This window comes from Malaclemys terrapin, chromosome 11, assembly GCF_027887155.1.
Source record: "Malaclemys terrapin pileata isolate rMalTer1 chromosome 11, rMalTer1.hap1, whole genome shotgun sequence".
In the NCBI taxonomy this organism is placed as follows: Eukaryota; Metazoa; Chordata; order Testudines; family Emydidae; genus Malaclemys; species Malaclemys terrapin.
This window is the reverse complement of record NC_071515.1, coordinates 11,366,619-11,390,737: the sequence shown is the minus strand read 5'-3', so window position 1 is coordinate 11,390,737 and position 24,119 is coordinate 11,366,619. Positions and strand designations below refer to the sequence as shown.

Below are 24,119 nucleotides of genomic sequence, written 5' to 3'. Positions count from 1 at the left end.
TAAACATATCCTGGCTGTTGGGGAAACCAGTTTCTCCGCTTCATTGCTGCTGTGAGCTATCTACATTATCTTCATCCTCCTCTTTCTTGTACCCCGAACCCTCTTCCCTGTGTGTTTCTCCAGTGACGGAGTCATAGCACACGGTTGGGGTAGTGGTGGCTGCATGCCCCTAGCATGGCATGCAGCTCTGCGTAGAAGTGGCATGTTTGCGGCTCTGCCCCGGACCTTCCGTTTGCCTCTCTGGCTTTGTGGTAGGCTTGCCTTAGCTCCTTAATTTTCACGCGGCACTGCTGTGCGTCCCTGTTATGGCCTCTGTCCTTCACGGCCTTGGAGACCTTTTCTAATATTTTGCCATTTCGTTTACTGCTACGGAGTTCAGCTAGCACTGATTCATCTCCCCATATGGCGAGCAGATCCCGTACCTCCCGTTCGGTCCATGCTGGAGCTCTTTTGCGATCCTGGGACTCCATCACGGTTACCTGTGCTGATGAGCTCTGCATGGTCACCTGTGCTCTCCACGCTGGGCAAACAGGAAATGAAATTCAAACGTTCGCGGGGCTTTTCCTGTCTACCTGGTCAGTGCATCTGAGTTGAGAGTGCTGTCCAGAGTGGGATAGCTCCCGGAGGCCAATAACATCGAATTCCGTCCACACTACCCCAATTCCGACCCACTAAGGCCGATTTTATCGCTAATCCCCTCGTCGGAGGTGGAGTAAAGGGCCCCTTAAGTCAAAAGAAAGGGCTTCGTCGTGTGAACGTGTCCAGGCTTAATTCAATTTAACACTGCTAAATTCGACCTAAACTCGTGGTGTAGACCAGGCCTGAGCCTCTGGGCTCCAGCTCTCCTGCCTCACACAAGCAACAGAGGGTCCTGTGGCACCTTTAAGACTAACAGAAGTATTGGGAGCATAAGCTTTCGTGGGTAAGAACCTCACTTCTTCAGATGAAAGTGAGCTGTGCCCAGCAAGTCCAGCTGAGATAGACTCCTGGTCAGTGACTGCTACACTCTTCAGGGATTAATGCACCCAGAAAGTATCTGCAGTGACACTTGGCAGCTTTTTCAAAAAGAGTAGGGTTTATTAGTCAACTGGAATGCAGCATCGGCAAGTCCTTAGGCTAGCACAGAGAAGTAAAGTGTGACAGACCCAGACCAGTGGGGTACAGGAGCCTGGTAGAGGGCAAATATACTGGTCACTGGATGAGTAGTTTTCTGTTCCCTGAGTGACCAGAGCAGGGGCTGCACTAGAGTAATCAGGAACCTACTAGAACCAGTTAAGGCAGACAGGCTAATTAGGACACCTGGAGCCAATTAAGAAGAAGCTTCTAGAATCAATTAAGGAAGGCTAATCAGGGCACCTGGGCTTTAAAAAGGAGCTCTCTTCAGTTTGTGGTGCGAGTGTGAGGAGCTGGGAGCAAGAGGTGCAAGGACCTGAGAGTGAGAGGGTGTGCTGCTGAAGGACTGAGGAGCACAAGTGTTATCAGACACCAGGAGGAAGGTCCTGTGGTGAGAATAAGAAGGTGTTTGGAGGAGGCCATGGGGAAGTAGCCCAGGGAGTTGTAGCTGTCATGCAGCTGTTACAGGAGGCACTATAGACAGCTGCAGTCCACAGGGCCCTGGGCTGGAACCCGGAGTAGAGGGCGGGCCCGGGTTCCCCCAAACCTCCCAATTGACCTGGACTGTGGGTTCTCCCAGAGGGGAAGGTCTCTGGGCTGTTCCCCAACCCACATGGTGAATCTCTGAGGCAAGAAAATCCACCAATAAGCGCAGGACCCACCAAGATAGAGGAGGAACTTTGTCACACTGGTGTCAGGGGTGGGATCTTGGGGTGCACAGTGCGGCGGAAGAAGGAGGGTGATTTAAACAAAAAACAAAAAACATAAAAGGGAGAGGGTTTATTTTTTTTCACCACGATGGATGACGTAGTGCGGGCACTGATACAAGCTACGGCAGCCCAGCAGGAGGCTACCAGTGTCCAGGCAGCCGCCCAACAGGAGGCAGTGCGGCTGCAGCAAGAGACTAATCGCCTACTGATGGACCACGCTGCTCAAGACCGAGCTATGTTGCGGGAACTGGTAAACTAGGCAAAGTCCCTTACAGAGCTGAATCGTGGCCATGATGGGACGCGGGTCATATGGACCAGCCATTGGTGCAGAAAATGACACGGGAAGATGATGTAGAGGCATACCTTCTGGCCTTTGAGAGGACAGCCCTATGGGCCTGGCCTCGAGATCAGTGGTCTGGCATCCTTGCCCCATTCCTGTGTGGGGAGGCCCAGAAGGCCTACCATGATCTGCCTGAAGAGGCTGCGGCAGACTACCCCCTGCTGAAAGCAGAGATCCTGGCTAGATCTGGGGTAACGACAACAGTGCGGGCCCAGCAGCATCACGGTTGGGGGTACCAGGAAGACAAAACCCCACGGTCCCAATTGTATGACCTCATCCATCTCGCACGAAAGTGGTTGCAAACAGAGTCCCGGAGTCCGGAAGAGATACTAGCAGTTCTGGTCATCAACCGATACATGAGGGGACTACCACCAGACCTTCGTGCCTGGGTAAGCCAGAATGAAGCCTCCACCTATGATGAGGTTGTCGCCCTGGTAGAGAGGCGAAGGACAGCGAGGGAGCTGACCCGACCAGTTAAGGAAGAGGCACCCTGGGTTAAACTAGCAGCACCAAGCCCTAAAGTTTGGGTGACTGGGCCACCAGGAGGGCCCAGGTGGAAAAAGAGAGAGGCTGAAGGCCCATTAGAGGCCACAAAGAGTTGGAGCACTGAGGGAGAAGAGGATTGTGATGTTAGACTGTCCAAACCAAGAGACCGGGGAATGCCTAGGGCTCCATACAGATGTTTTGCCTGTGGGGAGTGGGGACACATAGCTGCACAATGTCCCAATGGTGAGGAGCCTATGCAGTGTAACCTGGGGAACTGGGCAGATCTGTGCTCCCTAATCCACCTTGTGGGGGTCTTACTAACCCCACATATGTATACCAGACCAGTGAAACTAAATGGGGTAGAGACCACAGCACTGGTTGATTCGGGGAGTGCTATCACACTTCTCTCGGGGAAGCTCATGAAGCGTAGTCAGCTGCTGCAGGCTAAACGTACGGGGATAACATGTGTCCATGGGACAGTTAGTTACTACCTCACCATCCCAGAAAAATAGAGATCCAAAGGAAGACTACTGAGGTAGCAGCAGGTGTAGTCCCTAAACTTCCATACCTGGTGCTCATAGGGAGGGACTTCCCAGGGTTTGGAAACTTACTACCAGTAGGGGGATTGGAGAAAGATGGGGACCCTAAAATTGATGAGGCATCCACAGCAGACTGTCAACCCCCAATCTTCTCTGAAATATCCCCAGATTTGTTCTCCACTCCCAGACAGAGTAGAAAGACAAAAAGGGAAAGAAGGGCAGCTAAGGCCTTGGGAACCCAAATACTGACCCAAAGCCAGAGGGTCGCTCTTGTAGGTAGGCAGACCCGTGCAGCTAAAAAGGAGGCCATGCAGGAGGGAGAAGCACCTGAGTCTGACCCTCACCCTAATGCTTCTGAACCAGTAGAGGCAACAGAGACTGGCCCCCTAGATCTTGGGCAGATTAGCCCCGGGAGAGGAAATTTTGGACGGGACCAGGCCGAAGACCCAAGACATGACAACATTAGGAAGGAGGTGACTGAAATAGATGGGATCCCCATGGAAGGGAAAACCAGGGAACCAGGACCCTACTTCATAATGAAGAAGGATCTCTTATACCGGGTTGCACCAGTACAGGGGCAGAAGGTACAGCAGATCCTAGTACCTCAAAAACACCAGAACGCTGTATTAAGTCTTGCTCATAGTCATCTTTTTGGGAGACATTTGGGGGTAGAGAAGACCCTGGCACGAGTCCTACGACGGTTCTTCTGGCCCAGAGTACATGAAGAAGTGCGGAGGTACTGTGCATCCTGCCCGGAGTGTCAGCTGCATAGTCCCTGTCCCCACTTGAGGGCACCTTTAGTACCCTTTCCCATCATAGAGGTCCCCTTCAAGCGAATAGCCATGGACCTAGTGGGACGCCTGGAAAAGATGGCTCGGGGCCACCAATATATACTTGTTGTTTTGTACTATGCTACTAGCTACCCAGAAGCCCTCCCCCTGAGGAACACGGCCTCTAAAACTATAGCCAAAGAGCTGGTGGGGATCTTTGCCCGAATGGGGCTACCGAAGGACATATTAACCGACCAAGGAACCCCATTTATGTCGAAGCTAATGAAGGACCTCTGTACGCAGCTCCATATACATACCCTGAGAACTTCGGTCTACCATCCACAGACTGATGGGTTGGTAGAAAGGTTTAACCAAACCCTCTAGGCTATGATAAGGAAGGTGGTAAGTCGGAACGGGAAGGATTGGGACACCCTACTACCCTACCTTATGTTCGCTATCCGGGAGGTACCACAGGCCTCAACTGGGTTTTCCCCCTTCGAGTTATTATATGGGCATCACCCCCGTGGCATACTAGATATCACCAAAGAGATCTGGGAAGAGGAACGCAACGAGGGGAGAAATATAATAGAGCATGTAATGCAGATGCGAGACCGGATAGCCCGGATTACCCCTATTGTACAGGAACATTTGGAGAAGGCACAGGAGGCCCAGCGAACCCATTACAATCGCCAGGCAAAAGTGCGACAGTTCCAACCAGGGGATCGGGTTATGGTGTTGGTACCCATGGCAGAAAGCAAGCTTCTGGCCCAATGGCAGGGGCCCTATGAGGTGGTTGAACCCGTGGGGGAAGTAACCTTCAAGGTGCGGCAGCCAGGATGCAGAAAACAAGAATAGATTTATCATGTTAACCTTCTGAAACCCTGGCATGCACAAGAGGCATGCACAACGGTCCAAAAAGACCTAACCCAGGAAAACAAGCCTTCCAAACAGGTGAGTTTCTCCCGATTTAACACCAGACCAGAAGAATGAGGTGTCTGAGATGATCTTCCGGAACCAAGATGTGTTCTCGACAAAACCGGGTCAAACAACCGAGACATATCACCACATCGTCACAAACCCTGGGACCAGAGTAACAATGAGGCCCTATCGGGTGCCAGCGGCAAAAAGGGAGGAAATAAAAGCAGAAGTAAAAAAAATGCTGGAGTTGGGGATCATCGAAGAATCCGACAGTCAGTGGTCCAGCCCAATCGTGCTGGTGCCCAAACCTGATGGCACCACAAGATTTTGCAACGACTTCCGGCAACTAAACGAAGTATCCCAGTTCGACGCATACCCCATACCTCGCATAGATTACCATCTGGGTAATGCCCGGTACTTGACTACCTTAGACTTGACAAAGGGGTACTGGCAGATTCCCCTTGCAGAAGACGCAAAGGAAAAGACTGCGTTCTCTACACCAGAGGGTCTTTTTCAATATACTGTCCTCCCTTTTGGACTACATGGGGCCCCAGCTACCTTCCAGGGCCTCATGGACAAGCTATTACGCCCACATAACAGTTATGCTGCTGCCTACTTGGACGATGTGGTCATTCATACCCCAGACTGGAAAACCCACCTGGAGAAGGTGGAGGCAGTCCTCGATACCTTCAGGCGAGCTGGCCTTACAGCAAACCCTGCCAAGTGTGCTGTAGGGTTTACAGAGGCCAAATATCTTGGCTACATTGTGGGAAAAAGGTCTGGTAAAACCCCAAGTGAACAAGTTAGAGGCCATCCAAAATTGGCCCCGACCAAGTCGCAAGAAACAAGTCCGGGCGTTCCTAGGTGTGGGGGGGTATTACCAATGATTTAACCCCCTCTTTGCCACAAAGGCAAGCCCCTTGACAGACCTAGTGAAAGCCCGTGGACCTGATCTGGTGAGATGGTCTGACGCAGCAGAGGAAGCATTCACAGACCTACGGACTGCCCTCTGCAATAACCCCGTACTGATAGCCCCTGATTTCACCAAGAAGTTTATCCTGCAGACGGATGCATCGGAAGTAGAGTTGGGGGCCATTCTATCATAGATGGTCGGGGGGAGGAACACCCAATTCTATACCTCAGTCGGAAACTCCTTCCAAGGGAACAAAAATATGCAGTGGTGGAGAGAGAATGCCTCGCTGTAAAATGGGCCACGGAAACCAGCTCGGGCGCAGATTTGTTCTCGTGACCGACCGTGCCCCTCTTCAATGGATGCAGCAGAACAAGGAGAAGAACACAAGGGTGACCAGATGGTTCTTATCCCTCCAACCTTTCCAGTTCAGTGTGCAACACAGAGCAGGGAGCCGTCATGGCAATGCCGATGGCTTGTCACGTGTGCACTGTCTGGCATCCCAAGCTGCCCAACCCCTTGGCGTTGAGCAGGGGGGAAGGATATGTGACAGACCCAGACCAGTTGGGAACAGCAGAGTAGCAGAAGGGAAATATACTGGCCACTGGATAAGTAGTTTTCTGTTCCCTGAGTGACCAGAGCAGGGGCTGCACTGGAGTAATCAGGAACCTACTAGAACCAGTTAAGGCAGGCAGGCTAATTAGGACACCTGGAGCCAATTAAGAAGAAGCTTCTAGAATCAATTAAGGCAGGCTAATCAGGGCACCTGGGCTTTAAAAAGGAGCTCACACCAGTTTGTGGTGTGAGTGTGAGGAGCTGGGAGCAAGAGGCACAAGGAGCTGAGAGGGTGTGCTGCTGGAGGACTGAGGAGCACAAGCGTTATCAGACACCAGGAGGAAGGTCCTGTGGTGAGAATAAGGAAGGTGTTTGGAGGAGACCATGGGGAAGGAGCCCAGGGAGTTGTAGCTGTCATGCAGCTGTTACAGGAGGCACTATAGACAGCTGCAGTCCACAGGGCCCTGGGCTGGAACCATAGAGGGCGGGCCCGGGTTCCCCCCAAACCTCCCAATTGACCTGGACTGTGGGTTCTCCCAGAGGGGAAGGTCTCTGGGTTGTTCCCCAACCCACATGGTGAATCTCTGAGGCAAGAAAATCCGCCAATAAGCGCAGGACCCACCAAGATAGAGGAGGAACTTTGTCACAAAAGGTTAAGACATAATCCAAACTGGCCAAAGCCCTTGAGCCACATTGCTGTAGGAACCCATTCGGTGTTCTTTCCGTATATCTGTCCCTTTGTCTTAGCTACAGAAAAGCTCCCTGTTTCTGGGAGCCCAGTTCTTCCTGCTCCTCAGAACACGCTGAGTTCATGTGCGCTCTACCCAGACAAGCTGGGAACCTCTCAGTGATAGGTGTCAAGTGTTCAGTCCTGGGGGTTACTTTGGACTCTGTGTGGTCTTCCACTGATATGGGTTAGTCCCAGTCAGTGTCTTCATGAGCCATTTGTATCACCCTGTGACAGTCCTTCACACTCAGAGCAGAGCAACACCAAATACAGAGGGCAGCTGACGCATGTATTGGAATAACAGAAATATTACCAAAATTCCCACATCCGTCACATAAACACTGGTCACAGCCCTTGGGGAGAAGCAAAGCACAGGGGCTGGACTTTAGGCCAGTGAACGCAATGAAGGGTGAGGGGACTGCAAGCCTCAAACCTTGGTCGAGATGCAGAGGCTCCTATGTCCCTGCCCACAGAGAGGTGATGGCTGGAGGCCTGGTACCTGAGAGGGCATTCCTTGAGCAGACTTCAAAGGATGTCAAAGGTGTAGCTTCTCCACACCTGTGACATCAGACAAGCGCATTTTGGGGAATTAGGGAATCCAGTGAGTCAGGTGCAGTAGGAGTGAGTATTAACACACACACACACACACACACACACACACACACACACCCGTGTCTGGGGAAGACTGGGGAATGAGACATAATTCAAGAGCAACAGACTAATTCCTCTGGAAAAGGAGAATGTAAGAAACAAGAATTTGGCAATGTGGCCTTGGAAAGGACCAGCTAAAAGATCCAAAGAGCCTGGAGGGAAGGCAGACCATGGCTGCTGGAGATGGGGCAGAGGGACGAGAAAAAGATCTAGCAAGTCACGAGAATTCTCACTGCCACCCTGTGACATCATTGACAAAGTGTACATTTGTGCCGGGGCAGTGGCTGTCCTCTGGGAGGGAGGAATGAAGCAAGGACTCCGCAATGGTGACCAGGGTTGCAGTGGGTAGATATGGCAGGGAGGGGTTGCGTGGGGAGCAGTGAGTGGTGGACAGAGAAAAGTGTTTAATATTTGGAGAAAAAAAAAAAAAAAAAGTAAAAATGGCCAATATCAAATATACACATGTCCGGGGAAGGACATAAGGCAAAAAGCAGGGCATGGAAAGCTGTCAAAAATTACATGCTGAGTAAAGGCCTAGAGTTATTACTACTTGGGTTCTGTAGAGACCCCGCAGCTTCTAATAACCAGGGGACAGGAATCCTTACCCAGTGAGGCCACAGTGGCATAGTTCTCCTGCATGACCTCCCTGTAGAGGGCTCTCTGAACAGGGTCTAGCAGAACCCATTCCCCCTCCGTGAAGTACACAGCCAGCTCCTCGAAGGTCACCGGCCCCTGAAAGAACAAGAATCGCCCACTCAGAACCTGCTGTCCAGTGACAACACCAGTATTCACAGGAGAGCAGGGCCAGTAAAATGAATGCTCTGGGAGGGACACGGTAGCAGAGTTCCAGCCCTGCACCACTCAGAGCAGCCAAGAGACATCGGGTGAGGGGAGAAAGAGAGAGCCCCTTGTCCCTGCCAGCACACACAGGGAGCAAGGGTCTTCACATTTATCAAACACCTACTAGCCAGGGGCTGGTACAGGAGATGGAAGCCCAGCAGGATCCAGGGACAGTCCCCTGGTAGGAATCCCCAAACCCTAACCATCAAAACACAATAGATAGCAAATGGAGGAAAGGGGAAGTCAACATGAAAGAATACAAGTCAGCAGCTTCGAATTGTAGAAAATTCATAAGGGAAACAAAGGGTCAGAAGGGGAAATCGAAGGCCAATATGATGGATTTTTTTTAAAGCATATTAAGAACATAAAGAATCCTAACAATGGTATTGGTCCCATTACTACGATAGAATTATCAGTGATCATACAGAGAAGGCAAAAACGTTCAATGAATACTTCTGTTCTTGTACCTGGGAAAAACTCTTTCCATTCCAGTAACTCATGAGGATGTTAAACAGCAGCTACTAAAGACAGACATTTTCAAATCAACAGGTCCAGACTCCAGATAATTTTCATCCAGGAGTTTTAAAAGAACTGGCTGAGGAGCACCCTGAACAGGGCCGGCTCTAACGTTTTTGCTGCCCCAAGCAGCAAAAAAATGCGCCGCGCCACCAGAAACCCCCCCCCCCCCAAGCGCTGCGCCCCGTGCCGCCCCCCTGCCAAGCGCCGCCGGAGCCTGTCCCCCCCGCTGAGCGCCGCGCCGCCGGAACCCCCCCCCCCCGAGTGCCACGCCCCGTGCCGCCCCCCCGCCAAGCGCCGGAGCCTGCCCCCCCCGCCGGAGCGCCTCCCTGAGCGCCACGCGCCGCACCGCCGGAGCGCCTCCCTGAGCGCCACGCACCGCACCGCCGGAGCGCCCCCCGCCGAGTGCCGTACTGCCGGAGCGCCGCACCGCCGAAATGCCCCCCCACCCGCGGAATGCCGTGCTGCGCTGCCCCCCACCACCCCAAGATTGGCCGCTCCTTACCAGGTGCCGCCCCAAGCATGTGCTTGGTTGCCTGGTGCCTGGAGCCGGCCCTGACCCTGGACCATTACTGCTGATTCTCAATGGGTCTTGGAACACTGGGAAAACTCCAGAAGAATGGAAGAAAGATAGTCCTGTGTCAATTGTGGCAACATGGCCGATGTTAGTATGGTGGGTCCTACGCTTTTCTTGGTGGGGGGCTAAGATGCTACCCCTTGCCCCCACTTTTGGGGTGCCAAGGTCCCCGCTATTGGCCCGGGAAGGTGGTAAAGGAGGGAAGTGGGGGAAGGGGTCTGGGTTTGCTCTTCACTCTGAGCCCCAGCCCCTCTCAACCCCTACGGGTTCTTACCCTCTTCCCCCTTGGGTGGGGTACCTTCGGTCCTTAGACACTGAGGGAGGGAGTCTCCCTCCCCTGCTGGGGCAGGGTCTCCCTTACTTCAATTCTCTGGTCTTTTAAATCTCAGAGCACACGTCCACGCTCCAGTCCTCTCTCCTTCCTCGCACATCCTGTCTGCCTGAAGCAGGGGGTTTTATTAGGTTCCTGCCAGGGCCTTAGTTGACTACAGGTGCTCCAACCTGTAGCAACACCCCATAGTCTACCGGGAACCACGCCTTAATTAGCTTAGGGCTTATATATTTCCCCTCTATCACTCTCCCACTGCTCCCTGGCCCTTCTGTATCACATATTCTTCCCCTCTCCCCCCGCTCAACACCATGGGGTTGGGTTACTTGGGATGAGAGACAGTGTTGTTGTGAGTCGGCGTTGCCGTGTTGGCTTCCGTCTCTATGCTGTATCTGGAAGTGGAAAGGTTGTAGGGATAGGAATCATCTAGTCACTTGTGCATTCCTCTCCTTGTTTGTGTGCATCCATTGGAGTGGGGTGTGGTCTGTCACAAGGGTGAACCGCCACCCAAGCAGGTAGTACCATAGAATCGCCATGGCCCATTTAACCGCTAGGCATTCCTTTTCTACTACGGCGTACCGTTGCTCCCTGGGCAGGAGCTTTCGGCTGAGGTAAAGGATTGGGTGCTCCTCATCCCCCACCATCTGTGAAAGGATGGCCCCAAGTCCTACCTCCAAGGCGTCTGTTTGTAGGATTAATTCCTTTTTGAAATCTGGGGCTGTGAGCACTGGATGGCTGCAAAGGGCTGTCCTTAGGTCTGTGAAAGCTTCTTCTGCTGCCTCGGTCCACTTAACTATCTCCGGGCCCCGAGCTCTTGTCAGAGGCGCTGCTCTTGTGGCGAAGTGAGTGATGAACTGGCAATAGTACCCCCACTATCCCTAAGAATGCTCTTACTTGCTTCTTGTGGAACGGGCAGGGGCATTCCTGTATTGCCTTCACTTTGTTCCACTGGGGCTTCACCAGGCCCCTTCCGACTACATACCCGAGGTATCGGACCTTGGCTAACCCTATTGCACATTTGGATGGGTTAGCGGTGAGGCCAGCCTGTCAGAGAGCATCTAGTACTGCTTCCACTTTCCCCAGGTGTGTCTCCCAGTCAGGGATATGGATCACCACGTCATCTAAATAGGTGGCAGCATACTTGGCATGGGGTCAAAGTAATCTGTCCATCAATCGTTGGAAAGTAGCGGGGGCCCCATGGAGCCCAAAAGGGAGGATGGTATATTGGAAGAGGCCATCGGGTGTAGAGAAAGCGGTTTTTTCCTTAGCATCCTCAGCCGGGGAGATCTGCCAGTATCCTTTTGTCAAGTCTAGGTGGTCAAGTATCAGGCCTTGCCTAACTGATCCACCAGCTCATCAATACGTGGTATCGGGTAGGCATCGAATTGGGATACCTCGTTTAACTTCCAGAAGTCATTACCAAACCTCAGGGTGCCATCTGGATTGGGGACCAAGACAATAGGGCTGGACCACTGCCTGTGTGATTCCTCAATCACCCCAAGTTCCAGCATCTTCCTTACTTCTGTCCTAATTTTGTCTCTTTTTGCCTTGGTATACAATACGGTTTTATCGTGAGCCTTGCTCCGGGACAAGTGACGATGTGGTGTTGGATCAGCGTCGTATAGCCTGGTTGTGTGAAGAACACGTTTTGGTTCCGCTGGATCATTTCAACGACCTCTGTTCATTGTCCTGGGGTTAATTCGGGGGATATCTTTACCTGCCCTTGTGGGCCATCTGCCTGGGATGAAGCCAGCAGGACAGCCAGGCACATCTCCCGATCGAGCCAGGGTTTCAGTAAGTTGACGTGGTATATCTGCTCTGACCTTCAGCGGTTTGGCTGCTTCACCTTATAATTCACCTCCCCAACTGCTTCCACAATCTCATAGGGTCAACATCAATTGGCCAGGAGCTTGCTTTCTGTTGTTGGTACCAGGACCAGCACCCTTTCTCCTGGTTGAAATTTCTGTGTTTTTGCCCGACGATTGTAGTAGGCTCGTTTGGCCTCTTGTGCTTTCTCCAAATGCTTTCGTACTATGGGGGTCACCTGGGCTATTCGTTCGCTCATCTGGGCCACATGTGCAATGACATTCTTCCCCAGGTTGGGTTGTTCCTCCCATTCCTCCTTTGCAATGTCTAATATGCCACGTGGGTGGCATCCATACAGTAGCTCGAAGGGGGAGAATCCAGTAGATGCTTGGGGAACGTCTCGTATTGCAAACATCAGGTATGGTAAGAGGGTATCCCAGTCTTTTCTGTCTTGGGCCACCACCTTTCAGATCATGCTCTTGAGAGTGTGGTTAAATAGCTCAACCAGACCATCTGTTTGGGGATGATAGACCGAGGTCCGCAAGGCTTGGATGTGGAGCAGGGTACATACGTCTTTCATTACTCTCAACATGAAGGGAGTCCCTTGGTCTGTCAGGATCGCCTTAGGGATGCCTACCCTAGCAAAAGCCTGCAACAGTTCTTTTGCGATCACCTTGGACGTGGGGTTTCTTAAAGGAATGGCTTTAGGGTACCGTGTAGCGTAGTCCAGGATGACGAGTATGCTTCGGTGGCCCCAGGCCATTCTTTCTAGTGGGCCCACTAGACCCACTGCTATCCTTTCAAAAGGAACTTCAATTACAGGCAAGGGTACCAATAGGGCCCTTAACTGTGGTCGGGGGCTATGCAGCTGGCACTCTGGGCAGGAAGTGCAATAGTGCTGGACTTCTGCCCGCACCCCCGCCCAGTAGAACCTCCTTAGGACTCTATCCAGGGTCTTGTCTGCTCCTAAATGTCCCTCAAATAGATAACTGTGAGCTAACTCTAATACAGCCCTTGTGTACTTCTGTGGCACCAGGAGCTGTTCTACTACTTCCCCCCCCCCCCCCCGCCCTCCCCGTATTGGCACTACCTGGTACAACAGATCCTGCTTGATTCTATAGTATGGCCCTGGGCCTTTGGTCTTCCCTTCTACTGGCACGCCATTTACCTGTACTACCTCCTCCCTTGCATTCACATACAGTGGGTCATTGGCTTGGTCCTGCCCAAAAGATTCATGTGCGGGACTGATCTGGCCTGATTCTATTGGATTGGGCTCCCCTCCTTCTCTTAGGGTGCTTCCGCTCATGCTGGGGGCCGTCTCTGGGTCTCCAGGGGGTCTCCTCCCAACCAGCGCAGCTCTCTGGTTTGCCGCCAAAATCCTGGTTCCTAATCTTTTGTCTGCCCTCCTTTCCCATCTGGATTTCCGGGACTTCCCGGGGGATGAAAATAACTCTGGGGAAAATCCAGCAAAAATTGTGATATGGCCGGGCGATCCATGGGCACCTCAAACTCTGTTCGGGGTTTACTTCCCTCCCCTAACTCGATGGGGGGGGGGGGGGGAAGAGTAGGCTCTCAAACCCAGGAAAGTCCCTGCCAATTAAAACCAGGTAGGGGAGCTTGGGGACCACCCCATGCAGTCATCTTGGTAGTGTTTCCCTGGATCTCAATTCGCATTGGAATTGTGGGGTAGAAATTTACTGTGCCGTGGACACATGTCACTCAGGTGATCTTGGCCCGGCTCAGTTGGTCTTGCCCCACTAACTTCCCTGAGACCAATGTGACAGCTCTCCCAGAGTCCACCAAAGCTATGGTCTGGATGCCATTCATCTTTACTGGCGTGACGTACTCATGTGGGGCCGTTGCGACCCCCACCAGGCTGATTAGGCCACATTGGTCCCCGGGATCCCCCAGATTGCATTGCATGGACTCCTCCCTGTTGGGGCATTGGGCTGCTATATGCCCCAACTCCCCACACTCATAACAGTGATATCTCATCCCGGAGATTGCCCTCTGTCTTGGGTCCTCTGATATGCTCCCCAGGACCCCCAGGTCCCCTCCCTCTCCCCCTGGACTCCCAGGTCCCTTTGGGGCCTCAGGCCGCTCCTTGGTGCCTGTTCTTCCCGCTATAGCTTTCCTGGAGTTCTCAATGATCCGGGGCCTTGGGGTTGGGACAGGTTTCCTGAAACGCCGTGTTTCACCTCCCAGGGTTTTGAACAGTTCACGGGCTGCCAGTTGTCTCTCTACAAGGGTGACAAGTTCATCATAGGTGGAGGGGTCATTCTGGCCTAGCCAGGCTCGCAGGCCAATGGTAGTCCCCTCGTATAGCGGTCCAGCACCAGGAGCTCCATCATTTTCTCTGAGCTCAGAGCCTCTGGGTGTAACCACTTTCAGGCTAGGTGGATTGGGTCAAACAGTTGTGAACGCGGTGTCTTGTCTTCGCAGTACTGCCATTCATGGAACCTCTGGGCTCACAAGGCTGTCCCTGCTCTGGCCAGGATCTCCGCCTTCAGTCAGGGGTAATCTGCCGCCTCCTCTGCTGTCAGATCATAGTAGGCCTTCTGGGCCTCCCCACACAAAAATGAGGTGAGGATGCCCGACCACTGGTCTCAGGGCCAGGCCTCTAGCAGGGCTGTCCTCTCAAAGGCCAAGAGATATGCCTCCACATCATCCTCCCGGGTCATTTTCTGCAGACAGTGGCTGGCCCGTATGGTCCGCATCCCATCATACCCACGGCTCAGCTCCATAAGGGCCTTCACTTGGTTCACTAGTTCCTGCAGCATGGCCCGATCTTGGGTGGCCTGGGTCATCAGCAGGTGATTGGTCTCTTGCTGCAGCTGCATGGCCTCCTGTTGGGCAGCAGCCTGGACCCGGGTAGCCTCCTGCTGGGCAGTAGTGGCTTGCACCAGTGCTTTGACCACATCCTTCATCTTGGGGCAGGGTGGTCATGACCCACCCTGGATTATGTTCACAGTGCAGAAATCCCACTGCTAACACCATATGTGGCAAAATGGCCGATGTTAGTATGGTGGGTCCTGCGCTTTTCTTGGTGGGGGGGCTAAGACGCTACCCCTTGCCCCTGCTCTTGGGGCACCGAGGTCCCCGCTTGTGGCCCGGGAAGATGGTAGAAGAGGGAAGGGGATGAAAGGGTCTAGGTTTGCTCCTCACTCTGAGACCCAGCCCCTCTCAACCCCTGCAGGTTCTTACCCTCGTCCCCCTTGGGTGGGGTACCTTCAGTCCTAAGACGTTGGGGGAGGGAGTCTCCCTCCCCTGCTGGGGCAGGGTCTCCCTTACTTCGGTTCTCTGGTCTTTCAAATCTCACAGCACACCTCCAAGCTCCAGTCCTCTCTGCTTCCTCCTCCTCCCCTGACTGCCTGAAGCAGGGGGGTTTATTAGGTTCCTTTTAGGGCCTTAATTGACTATAGGTGCTTCAATTAACCTGTAGCAACACCCCATAGTCTACAGGGAACCATGCCTTAATTAGCCTAGGGCTTATATATTTCCCCTCTAATACTCTCCCACTGCTCCCTGGCCCTCCTGTATCACACAATGTTCAGAAGGTTTAAAAGGGACACAAGTAATTATAGGACTGTCCATCTGACATTGATACCAGGAAAGATAATGGAGCACCTGATAAATGTACTAATAAAGAATTAAAGAAGGGCAATGCAATTAATATCAATCAACATAGATTTAGAACCTATCAAACTAACTGCATGTCTTTTTGGATGAGATTCAAAGTTTGGTTGAGAAAGATAGTAATGTTGATACATAGATTTCTGTAAGGCATTTGACTCGGTACAGAATGATCTTTTGATTAAACCACCAGAACAATTCAAAATTCACATTGCATACATGAAATACGTTAAAAAGTGGCTGATAGGTCTCAAAATGTAATTGTAAGTGGAGAACCATGGTTGAGTAGGTGTGTTTCTAGTGGGGTCTCACAGGGATTAGTTCTTGGCCCTGTGCAATTTAACATTTTTATCAATGACCTGGAAGAGAACATAAAGTTGTCATTGATAAAGTTTGCAGATGACACAAAGATTGGGGGAGCGGCAAATAACGAAATGTAGTGGTAGATTCAGGCTCCAGCAGTGGGAGTCTGGGAAGTTTTCCCAGTTCTGGCCAGGGGGGTTATTTCCTGTTCCACAAACAGGAGAAATCCCACTCCCAATCCCCATGAGTCTGTTCCTCGAAAACAAGCCCCAGATTCAATTAGTTCCAGCAGGATGGTCACACCCTGTCCCCTCCCTTTCTCCACATTGTCTATTTCCTGCCCCCCTCCTCCCACCTCCAGCAGCTCCCATTCTCCTGTGCGTTTACTCCCCTTCTCCCTCCTACTAGAACCCACCATCAGCTCCCAGACAATCCCTTACCTGAGCGGACTCCACTGACGCCATTTCCTTTCCCCTGGGAGGATGGGACGATCCGGAGCAAAATGTGGATGTTATTCTGCAGCCTGTCAGGGTGAGAAGGGCAATTGGAGCGATTTCAGAAGGGGTTTTGTCCATTTCACATTCTCCATTCATCCCAGGCGTTCTCCCTGCAAACAGACATTCTAGGTTCTGTTGCACTGAGGCCTGGTCTACACTAGGCGTTTATGTCGAAGTTAGCGCCATTACATCGAATTAACCCTGCACCCGTCCACACCATGAAGCTATTTAGTTCGACATAGAGGTTTCTTAAATTCGACTTCTGTACTCCTCCCTAACGAGGGGAGTAGCGCTAAATTCGACATGGCCATGTCGAATTAGGCTAGGTGTGGATGGAAATCGACGGTAATAGCTCCGGGAGCTATCACACAGTGCACCACTCTGTTGACGCTCTGGACAGCAGTCCGAGCTCGGATGCTCTGACCAGCCACACAGGAAAAGCCCCGGGAAAATTTGAATTCCTTTTCCTGTCTGGGCAGTTTGAATCTCATTTCCTGTTTGGACATCGTGGCGAGCTCAGCAGCACTGGCAACGATGCAGAGCTCTCCAGCAGAGATAGCCGTGCAATCTCAGAATAGAAAGAGGGCCCCAGCATGGACTGATCGGGAAGTCTTGGATCTGATCACTGTGTGGGGCGATGAGTCCGTGCTTTCCGAGCTGCGCTCCAAAAGACGGAATGCAAAGATCTACGAGAAGATCTCTAAAGCCATGGCAGAGAGAGGATACAGCCGGGATGCAAGGCAGTGCCGTGTGAAAATCAAGGAGCTGAGACAAGGCTACCAGAAGACCAAAGAGGCAAACGGACGCTCCGGATCCCAGCCTCAGACATCCCGTTTCTACGAGGCACTGCATTCCATCCTAGGTGCGGCCGCCACCACTACCCTACCACTGACCGTGGACTCTGAGGATGGGATATTGTCCACGGACGGTTCCTCGGACATGTTAGCGGACGGGGAAGATGAGGAAGACGAGGCAGTCGACAGCGCTTACAACGCTGATTTGCCCGACAGCCAGGATCTCTTCATCACCCTTACAGAGATCCCCTACCAACCGTCCCCAGCTGTTAATCCGGACACAGAATCTGGGGAAGGATCAGCCAGTAAGTGTTTTAAACATCTAAACATTTATTTTTAACAGAACAGGAATATTAAGAATAACAACAATGGGTTTCTCGTGATTAGTTTGCCCTAGGCGCTTTAACGTTTCAGTCCTGGGCAGTGCAACTATTGAAAAAAAAATCTAACAATATCCGGTTTAGCATGATTGTTCTGCCCAAGCCGCTCTACTGTTTAGTCCCTGCCAGTGCAGCTACAGTAAAATGCGGTCTATATGTCCGGGGATAGAGCAGAAATCCTCCTGGGACATCTCGAGGAAGCTCTCCTGGAGGTAATTGGAAAGCCTTTGCATCAGGTTCCTGGGGAGAGCGGCCTTATTGGGTCCTCCGTGGTATGAAACGTTTCCGCGCCAGGAGACAATCAAGTACTCCGGGATCATTGCCCTGCAGAGCATGGCGGCATACGGCCCTGGTCTTTGCAGGCTTTCCCGAAGCATTCATTCTTTATCAGTGTCTGAGATCCTCATCAGGGTGATGTCGCTCATGGTGACCTGCTTTGAATTAGGTAGGGGAATGTTAGTATTGGGACTGCTTGCCCATTCCTTTACAGAACTGTAACCGCCGGTTTGCAGCCACGCGGTGGAGGCGGGAGAGGGGCAGCATACAGGGATCTTTCCCTGGGACAGCCGCGAGGGGGTGGGACAGGGGCAGAGTTCCTGCTTGCCGGATTGCTGGCAGCAAGGACTGGCATTGCTTTCAATGTGAAAGGAGGCCAATGCTACTATTAAAGTTTTAAGCAGCCACAAGTCTACGGCTTACCATGTCTGCCCGCTACACAAATTCCGGTGTCCTGCCACCGCTTCTCAGATCTGCAGTGCAAGACCCCAGGCACTGAATGCGAAGGCCGAGAATTCGACCTTGTCCTGAGTGCGCATGTGATAGGTGCTGTGCATGGTCTTGTTCACAGAGAAAGACTATGTTCTTTGTTCACAACTACATTTATCTTTCTGAGGAATTCACTCCCTTTTTCCCATTCCCACAGCCACAGCTGCGACTGTCTCAGAACCTAGCCTGGCATCACACTCCCAGAGGCTAGCGCAGATTAGGCGTAGGAAGAAGAGGACATGGGAGGACATGTTCTCGGAACTTATGGGCTGCTCCCGAGCCCAGGCAGCACAGCAGACCCAGTGGAGGGAGAACTTGTCCCAAATGCACCGATCACACATGGAACGGGAGGAGAGGTGGCGGCAGGAAGACCAGCAGGCGACTCAAACGCTGCTTGGACTAATGAGGGAGCAAATGGACACGCTCCGGCGCCTTGTGGATGTTCTGCAGGAACGGAGGCAGGAGGACAGAGCCCCGCTGCAGTCTATCTGTAACCGCCCTCCCCCGCCACCAAGTCCCATACCCCCCTCACCCAAAGTCCAAAGAAGGAGGGGCGGCAGAGTCCGTGCAAACTCTCACTCCACCCCTGCAGACTGCTCTAGTAGTAGAAGGCTCTCATTCCCCAAAATTTGACAAGTCCTTTCCTTCCCGCCTCACACAAGCCCCCATCCAAGTTTTACCCCCCCAGTTTCATGTGTAGTTGCTAATAAAAAATATGTTTCTGTTAATTACTGTTTCCATCATGTTCTTTTGGAGGAGAGTCTGTCTGAAGGAGGGGAAGGGGGTTGGTAATTGGACAGGACAGTCACTTTTAGCAGGGTACATAGGCGGGGGCAGGTCCAGCAGCAGGGCACATACACAGTGCAGTCACTAGTTACCCTGGTCAGTCTGGGAGGTGGTTTTCATGTTCTGTGGTGGGGGGTGGGTTGCTCTGTGACTTTGTGGTGGGGGAGGGCAGTTACAGATCTTATGCGGCGGTCCTTATCCTGGATCACAGAGCCACGCAGCAGGGGATCTGTAACTGTCCTCCCCCTGCCACAAAGTGACATAGCCCCCACATACACACAGTCCCGATCAGGAGGGGTGGCAGGCTCCGTTGAAACAACCAGTACACCACTGCGGAGCCTGTCATTCCTGGAGTTTAGAAGCGTCATTTGCATCACTACACTACACCCGCTCCCCACCACAGTCTGCGTCCCAGGTTTAAAACATTCCCGCGAAAACAGTAATAAAGAAAACGGTGTTCATTAACAAAGTAGAAGTGATTTTATTTTTAAACGTGTGTTGGAAGGGGGTGAAGGGGGTATGTAACTGGAGAGGATAGTCAACATTAACTGGGTAAAGAAACGGGGGCAGGTTAAGCTTCTCTGTACACAAACTTAAAAGTCACAGGTTACCCTGCTCACTCAGGAACCTAGCTTTCAAAGCCTCCCGGATGCACAGCGCATCCCGCTGGGCTCTTCTAATCACCCGGCTGTCTGGCTGGGCGTAATCAGAAGCCAGTCTATTTGCCTCAACCTCCCACCCCGCCATAAAGGTCTCCCCCTTGCTCTCACAGAGATTGTGGAGCACACAGCAAGCTGCTATAACAATGGGGATATTGGTTTCGCTGAGATCACAGCGAGTCAGTAAGCTTCTCCATCTCCCCTTGAGACGGCCAAAAGCACACTCCACCACCATTCTGCACTTGCTCAGCCGGTAGTTGAAGAGTTCTTTTTCAGCGTCCAGGGCACCAGTATAGGGCTTCATGAGCCAGGGCATTAGCGGGTAGGCTGGGTCCCCGAGGATGACTATAGGCATCTCCACATCCCCAACAGTTATTTTGTGGTCCGGGAAGTAAGTACCTTCCTGCAGCCGTCTAAACAGACCAGAGTTTCTGAAAACACGAGCGTCATGAACCTTGCCCGGCCATCCGATGTAGATGTTGGTAAAACGTCCCCTGTGGTCCACCAGTGCTTGCAGCACCATGGAAAAGAAGCCCTTTCGATTAATGTACTGGCTGGCCTGGTGGTCCGGTCCCAGGATAGGGATGTGAGTTCCATCTATGGCCCCACCGCAGTTTGGGAATCCCATCACTGCAAAGCCATCTATGGTCACCTCCACGTTTCCCATGTACATCAACGATTGCCTTGGCTACTTGCATCACAACAACCCCCACGGTAGATTTGCCCACGCCAAAGTGGTTCGCGACTGACCGGTAGCTGTCTGGCGTTGCAGGCTTCCAGAGGGCTATGGCCACTCGCTTCTGGACAGTCAGGGCTGCTCGCATCCGGGTGTCATTGCGCTTCAGGGCAGGGGACAGCAACTCACAAAGTTCAAGGAAAGTCCCCTTCCGCATGCGAAAGTTTCGCAGCCACTGGGATTCATCCCAGACCTGCAGCACTATGCGGTCCCACCAGTCTGTGCTTGTTTCCCGGGCCCAGAATCGCTGTTCCACAACATCCACATGACCCATTGCCACCGTGATGTCCTCGGCGCTGGGTCCCGTGCTTTCTGACAGGTCTGTGCTACTCTCAGACTTCAGGCCCTCACCGCGGTGCCGTAGCCTCCTCGCCTGATTTATCTGCATCTGCCTCTGCCTCTGGGAAAGGTGGATGATAAGCTGCGAGGCGTTGACAATGGCCACAACTGCAGCGATGGTCGCAGCGGGCTCCATGCTCGCAGTGCTGTGGCGTCCGCGCTGTCACTGACTAGAAAAGTGTGCAAACTGATTTCCCGCCGGCGCTTTCAGGGAGGGAGGGCGGGAGTGATGGACAGATGACAACAGTTACCCAAAAGCACCCTCGACACATTTTTTTACCCAGAAGGCATTGGTGGCTTGACCCAGAATTCCAATGGGCAGCGGGGACTGCGGGAACTGTGGGATAGCTGCCCACAGTGCACCGCTTCCAATGTCGATGCTTTCCCCGTTAGTGTGGACTCACAAAGTCAAATTACTGTCCTTAGTGTGGACACACATGTTCGACTTTGCAATATCAATTCCAAAAATTCGATTTAAGTAAAATCGAACTACTCTCGTAGTGTAGACATACCCTGAGAAACACTTAAGGTATGTCTACACTGAAATAAAACCCGCGGTTAGCCTACAGGCTACAGAGTTATCAAATTGCAGTGTACATGTCCAGGCTCAGGATCCAGCCCCACAAACTGATTCCCATGAGTCCAAGTCAGCTGACATGGGCCTGCCGCGGGTGTTTTATTGCAGTGCAGACATACCCTTCATGACCCAGCATCTCCCACCTGGATTAACCCTCTGGGACATGGTTAAACGTTCTCTGTAATACAGTCTCTGAACCAATGCTAGAGAAGAGAAGAGTCAAAGGAGACGATTAGGAGGATTCCCCCATCACTGTCCCCGAGGGCAGCTATCACAGATATTACAAGGGTGTTTGATGCCCAAGTGTATGTATCATCTCTCTTGGCAGTACCCCCTGGAACATGCTAGGCCTAGGATTAGCTTTTGCTAGAACTCTAGCTCTGAGACTGGGCCTTCTTGCCTCAGCACACCCTGTTTCTCTCTGTGGCTCCCCAGTGAGTCCAAACTCCTTAGGGCTCCTGGTAGAGACTTTACCCCTTACAGGAGCAACGCAACCAGCAATAATTTGCAGCAGTGCAGGGCAGCCTTTTCCAGCAGCATAGTGAGGGCTCACAGGTATGTGAGCTCACTTAACCAAGCCGTTTTCCTCCAGTCCCTATTAGCATCCCCGTGGGCTTCGGGGAAAGTCAAGACAGCCACTTCTTGAACAGTGATGGATTTCTGCCATATCACCACCTGCACCCTTTGGCCCCCCTCCCCTCTGACACAGGGTGAGTGACGGAGGGAGGACAGCAGACCCTGGGGTGTGGGGAAAGGCAACATTGCCAGGGGGTGGCACCACCACCTCAAGGACAGGACTGAACAGGGCACTCCATCCCTCAGGCCTCCAACCATCTCCCTGGAGTGCCCAGCCCCTGCTCCACTTGCCACTCGCAGTATTCACACACCCACTGCTTCCAAAGAAGCAGCACCCTATGAGGAACTCAGGTACCTCTGGGCATGGTTGCCTAGCAACCCAATGAGTTCAGCTGGGCCAATAAACCCTCACTAAGTGACTGTGCTTCCTGGCCGGTCAGAAGAGCCCTCAGATCACCATTTACACCTTCTTGCAACAGCAGCACAGTGGCTGCTCAATGCGTTCCACGCCTGCAGCTGCACCAGACCTGCTTCCTGTCCAGCCCTCGCTCCAATCTGTGCCTGCACTGCTCCAGCCCTAGTCCCTGCCTACCTCTCAACTCCTGATTCCTGGCCCTGACCACTGGGTTGTCTCCTGACCAGGCCTCTGGTTCTGACTTTTGGTTCTGTTCTGGCCCATGGCTTGTTTCCTGACCATGACTGCAGTTCTGCCCTCTGATTCTGCTCCAAGCACTAGGCCAGACTCCTGCTCCAACCACTGCATTGCACCATTACGCCTCAGTGTGGGACAGTTTGAGCAGCCCCTGAAAGAGAAGTTGGGAATTTGCACCATGGCATGGAGCTCCTGTTACCCGCACAAAATTCTCTATCACTTGCACACTCTAGGGCACCCACCTCTACCTAGTTCCTAGGGCTCAAGGCTTCCACCTCTACCTAGTTCCTAGGGCTCAAGGCATAAACCTCTTAATTTAGATGCCCACCCTTACCCTGTTCCTAAGGTTCAGGCGAAACCCTGTCAATTTAGGCATCCATTCCCTCCAAGCTCCGGACAAACATCCATTCCCTCCGGGCTTAACCTTTTGCAGGTTTATGGGGCCCTTTACCAGTGAAAGAGCCTTACACAGTAATATCCTACTTAACTTCTATTTATTAACAATTACCAAAACAGAATGCACATGCTTACACATACAATGCTCACCACTCCCAATAATACAGAAGAACTTTTATTGATAGCCAGTCAGGATCAGGTCCATCTGAGGGACTCCAGTTTCTGCACGGTGTCATTGGCAGAGAGTTGAGGTCTGGTAGTTCTGATGGGGCTGTGCCCTGGAGTTGGTTCCCAAAGAACTTCCTTTTGGACCCCAGTTTACATTAATCCCGGAGGGAATGGGTGTTTGCCCAGAGCCCGGAAGGAATGGGTGCCTAAATTGACAGGGTTACACCTGAGCCCTAGGAACGGGTAAGGGTGGGCACCTAAATTAAGAGGGTTACGTCTTGAGCCCTAGAAACTAGGTAGAGGTGGAAGCCTTGAGCCCTAGGAACTAGGTAGAGGTGGATGCCCTAGAGTGTGCAAGTGACAGAGAATTTTGTGTAGGTATCACTCCTCCATGGAAGCACCCCAGTAGGAGCCCAACCCAGACCTCCTTGGACGTTGTTTGGGGTCGTGCATGAACTGCACACTCAGGTCATCATGCTCCGTGACCAGAATGCAGTCCTCCAGGCCCAAGTACATACCCAGCCAGCATCTTCTGTCCCCCCGTGACATTGGTAGACCAGGTGCCAGCTTTTGGCCAAGGCTGTAGGCATCAGCTGTGCACTGACAAATTCAGAGATGGAAACCAGACCAGCTCACCCATATGTTAGTACTGCTCAAGATAGGTGTTTGACATGTGTTTAGTCTCTATACCAGGGGTTGGCAACGTTCAGCACGCGGCTCGTCAGGGTAAGCACCGTGGCAGGTTTGGCCGATCGCAGCCCCCAGTGGCCGCGGTTCGCCGTCCCGTGCCAATGGGGGTGGTGAGAAGCCGCGGCCAGCACATCGCTCACCCGCGCCACTTCTCGCCGCCCCCATTGGCCCGGGACGGCGAACCGCAGTCACTGGGGGCCGCGATTGGCCGAACCTGCCGCGACAGCAGGTAAATAAAACTGGCCCGGCCCGCCAGGGTGCTTACCCTGGCGAGCCGCATGCTGAACGTTTCCGACCCCTGCTCTATACAATGCTTGTGAGTTACTGCACATCAAGAAGGACTATCAAAATTAAATGGCCATTGTGGAGCACCACAATGCAA

General features: G+C 52.5%; 1 protein-coding gene across 1 annotated transcript in view; it reads right to left on the bottom strand.

The window, feature by feature from the left end:
- Nucleotides 1–24,119, bottom strand: part of LOC128845533 (zinc finger protein 436-like) — an 80,936-nt gene that overhangs the window by 41,469 nt on the left and 15,348 nt on the right. Inside the window, exons 2-3 of the mRNA XM_054044328.1 lie at nucleotides 16,163–16,245; nucleotides 8,325–8,451 (exon numbers count right to left, since the gene is read on the bottom strand). Coding sequence (XP_053900303.1) covers nucleotides 8,325–8,451; nucleotides 16,163–16,186 — 151 coding nt within the window. The 5' untranslated portion in view covers nucleotides 16,187–16,245. The remainder of the gene's footprint in view (nucleotides 1–8,324; nucleotides 8,452–16,162; nucleotides 16,246–24,119) is intronic.